This window comes from Pongo abelii, chromosome 9 (genome assembly GCF_028885655.2).
Source record: "Pongo abelii isolate AG06213 chromosome 9, NHGRI_mPonAbe1-v2.0_pri, whole genome shotgun sequence".
Classification (NCBI taxonomy): domain Eukaryota; kingdom Metazoa; phylum Chordata; class Mammalia; order Primates; family Hominidae; genus Pongo; species Pongo abelii.
In genome coordinates this window covers 12,833,091-12,836,992 of record NC_071994.2, presented here as the reverse complement: position 1 = coordinate 12,836,992, position 3,902 = coordinate 12,833,091, and the positions used below count along the sequence as shown (strand labels likewise).

General features: G+C 49.8%; 1 protein-coding gene across 1 annotated transcript; it reads left to right on the top strand.

Moving 5' to 3' along the window:
- The first annotated feature begins 256 nt into the window (after positions 1-256).
- On the top strand, positions 257-3,600 carry SCGB1D1 (secretoglobin family 1D member 1). Its single transcript, XM_002821668.3, has 3 exons — positions 257-380; positions 2,089-2,276; positions 3,461-3,600. The coding sequence occupies exons 1-3, from the start codon at positions 326-328 to the stop codon at positions 3,488-3,490; spliced, it is 273 nt and encodes a 90-aa protein (XP_002821714.1). The 5' UTR covers positions 257-325; the 3' UTR covers positions 3,491-3,600.
- Positions 3,601-3,902: the final 302 nt, after the last annotated feature.

Sequence of the window (3,902 nt, the reverse complement as noted above, 5' to 3'; positions counted from 1 at the left end):
GAGGTTCCAGGGAAAATTGCCAGAGGCACCTGGACACTCACCTGGAGCACAGAGCAGAGTTCCTGCAGGGCTGCCCTCCTGTGCTCCGCCCCACTCAGGATGCAGGGAGGTGTGGGGACGTGACACTGATGGACGGCAGCAGCCCTGGCTGGGAAGGGAGGGCTGGAAGCCAGGCCTCATCACCTGCCAGATGCCCACTTTGGCAGGACCAGCCAGGCTCCCTAGGTACAAATAGCCCTGGGCTCCAAGGCTCCACAGGCTCCTGGGGCTGAGTCTAAATCACTCATCCTTGGTTAAAGCTGAGCTCACAGCAGAATAAGCCACCATGAGGCTGTCGGTGTGTCTCCTGCTGCTCACGCTGGCCCTTTGCTGCTACCGGGGTGAGTACATCAGTTGTGAGTCCAGCACCAGCCCCTGGGACACACCCTTCTCTGAGCACGAGGTCACCTATTCGGGTTAAGGTTGGGGTCTGGAACAAACCAAAATTCCAAACCTTATTCTGTGCTGGTTGAAGGAACTGCTCATAAAGCTCAGGCCTCATTTCATCAAATCCCCAGCACCTAGGAAGTTTTGCAGAAAATCACTGCAGGCAAACGTTAGAAATTCTGCCTGAGCTTCACTCTTGGATGGGATCTGTGTCAGATGACGTAATATGAGGTCTGGGGTGACTCTGGGCTCAGCCACTTCTCAGCCCTTTCACCATGGGCAAGATGCTCACCCTCCCCGTGCCTCCTCCTATCACTGGTGCTTAGAGCTTCTGCCGGGAGTGGCAATGGGAATGGAGTGGGATTATTGTGCCAAGGGTCTAGCTGTGGATGTGAAGCCGATCACTGTACTGTCAGACATTCTCGTCCCCAGACCTTTAGGTGCCAATTGCTTACATTGTAAATTCAGACTCATAAAATGTTACATCTGGAAGGGTTCTTGGAGAACTCTCAGTCCAAGAAGAGGTGGTGCTTTCTGATTCTCTCAATAAGAAGCCTGCAAATGAATTCTTAGAATAATCAGCACTCAATATATCTTCTAGCGGTCCTACCAGTAATGGTGGTAGAAATACTACAATGGTTAGCATCAGAACTTCTATTTTTCTAAAATTAATTCTGGCTGTTTTTTCCCCAGTTCATTTGGGTGCTTTCCTTTCTCCTGTCAGGACCGATCCAGACGCTGATTTTTGTCTTTCCTCTTCTTTTCTGAACCTCTCCCTGTTTCCCTGTGACACCCCTGATCCTACCCTCTCCAAATTCTCCCCACAGTTTGAAGTTGCATAGTCAGGAGTCATGTTGAGCCTGGTGGGGCGCTTTCTGGATGCACGGTGTTTGCAAAAGACTTAGGTGAATGGAGATTCCGGACCAAGCAAGATGATTACTCCAGGTCTTTCCAAAATTCTCAGTGGGAGCAGGAATGAGCCTCAGTTCCCTCCTCTCATCCTCTCCAAATATTCTAGATGCTGCTGCAGAATGTGGGCCAAGTACAATTTCCCGTATAAGCTTCTAATATGTGTTAAAACTGATTCACATTATTTTATTTTATTTTAATTTGTTTACCTTTTAGCTCTGTCTGTATTGAATCACATAAGCCTAAATTCTACAACTTATTCTCAAAACATCACCTTCAACATTTTAATAATTTTAACTTCTTCTTTTCCAGATTTACTCATTTCTCTAATTTTTGATAGGATTCTGACTTTACCATTCACTTCAAAATTTGATTACCGAAAACCTCCTCTTCACCAATGTCCAAGACTAATAAAGTGTCACTTAACTGGCAGAGAAAAGTGATTATTTTCAAATCTAGAAAAGAGAACATTGGCCATCTGTCCAGAGAAGCTTTGGAAAGTAATGGGTGTGCTTTAAAAAAAAAAAAACAAAGCCTGAATGGGTGATCAGGAAGTTGGTTCTCCAGTTCTAGCTCTGCCCTTTGCTGTGTGACCTCAAGGATGTCACAACCTCCTGGGTCTGACATTGTCATTGGCATAGTTATTGAATAGAAGCCTAAAACCCTGGGGTTCCTGTCTGGTCTGATATCAGGGAGGCATGGGAGAAACACTGATTTCCTTACATAAATTATATTTCTATTCTTTTGCCCCAGCAAATGCAGTGGTCTGCCAAGCTCTTGGTTCTGAAATCACAGGCTTCTTATTAGCTGGAAAACCTGTGTTCAAGTCCCAACTTGCCAAATTTAAGGCACCTCTGGAAGCTGTTGCAGCCAAGATGGAAGTGAAGAAGTGCGTGGATAAGATGGCCTATGAGAAAAGAGTGCTAATTACAAAAACATTGGTAATTTCTTTCTCTTTCATGTGTCCAGGCTTCTGGTCAGCGGCACAGTGTGAAGTGAGGTCAGCTTGCTGCTCTGTGAGGGACACAGGTGGTGGGGCACCTGCCTTGCTGGTCACCGCTTGAGAAGGCCACCTGGGGCCACAGGGTGGGTGCTACCATTTCACCTGCAGAATTCAATTCAGCTGCACACAGCCTCCTGCATGTTCCTCCTCCTCTGGTCACCTGCCTGGATGCCGTGTCCCCAGAGTGTGCTGAGGACATGGGGAGAGAGCCCGGGCCCAGGCAGGGGTGGTGAAGGGCCAAGCATGACTGCCTCTCCACCTGGGGACTTTCCTGAGGCCAAGTGGCCCTCACACAGTCACTGTGTAATGTACTGGGGAGTGTGGGAGCCTGGAACAGGGAGAGGAAGGCAGGGAGGCACCTAGAGCAGGGGCTCCTGCAGATACTGCGCTGGAGGGCTGGACTTCTCTGCAGCTTCTGCAGAGCCAGGAAGGAGCCCCTCCCAGCTCCTCAGACTCCACGCTCCCCTCCTCACCCACAATGCTCTCCTGATCATGGCCAGTGGGCCAAGACCCTTGCTACTCTACCTCCTGCAGTGCCATGGAAGCGGGATGTTCTCACTCTTTCTCAAGAAATCAGAGGTTTTCCAGGGGCCTCTCAACCTGGCTGCCTCCGGGTTGCTGTCCTGAGGTTTAGCTGCAAATGATCATGGAAGCTGCAGGCTCAGGACAGAGGTGCTCAGGCCCTGAGGCAGAATTCCCACATGGGGAGGCTGGAGTCTCCTGGAAGCCAAGCTTCCCAGAAGCTCTCTCAGCCCTGACCAGCTCTCAGTCCTGGGTCCCTCATTGCAGGAAACAGGAGACTCCGAGCCCTGGGACAGCCCAGACAATAACCTCTTGCTGCTCTGTCCACCCCTCGTCGCTTCCTTCCGTGAGGACCCAGGGCCTCACTCCTGGATCCCCCCAGGGCTATTGGCCTGGCAAGGAAAGGCTGCTCCATCACCAGCATGGGTGCTGTGAAGCCACCAGGTCTAGGCCCTTGTTTCCCCCACACACTGGGTTCCTGCCTCTACCCTTCCAATTGTCTTTGGGAGCAGAATTCCATCGGCGACTTGGATGTTAACCTGTTGTCTCCAGGAGCCGCATGACCGACCTCACCTTCCTTTCTTTCCTTTTCTATTTCAGGGAAAAATAGCAGAGAAATGTGATCGCTGAGATGTAGAAAGTTTTAATGCTAGTTTCCACCATCTTTCAATGATACTCTGATCTTCACTGCAGAATGTAAAGGTTTCAACGTCTTGCTCTAATAAATCACTTGCCCTGAACTTCTCCACTGGTCTTGTTATCCTGCAGTCTTGGGCCTTGAGTTGAGAGTGGTTTCCATAGGGGAGTGGCCTTTGGGCATGGCTGACAATAAACTCCAGAGAACCAGCATCCCATCATCAATGGGGCCTAAGTCCAGGCATCCCAGAAGGACATATTTGGTAGGAATCATCCTGCATTCCTTACAGATTTTCCATCCTGCAGCCGTAAATGAAAACCATGGTAATGAGGACACAGGAATTACAATGTTCCTGCTGGTCTTGTACTGAGGGAACCCCCAGCCTGCGTGAGTGTCCAGGCCCAG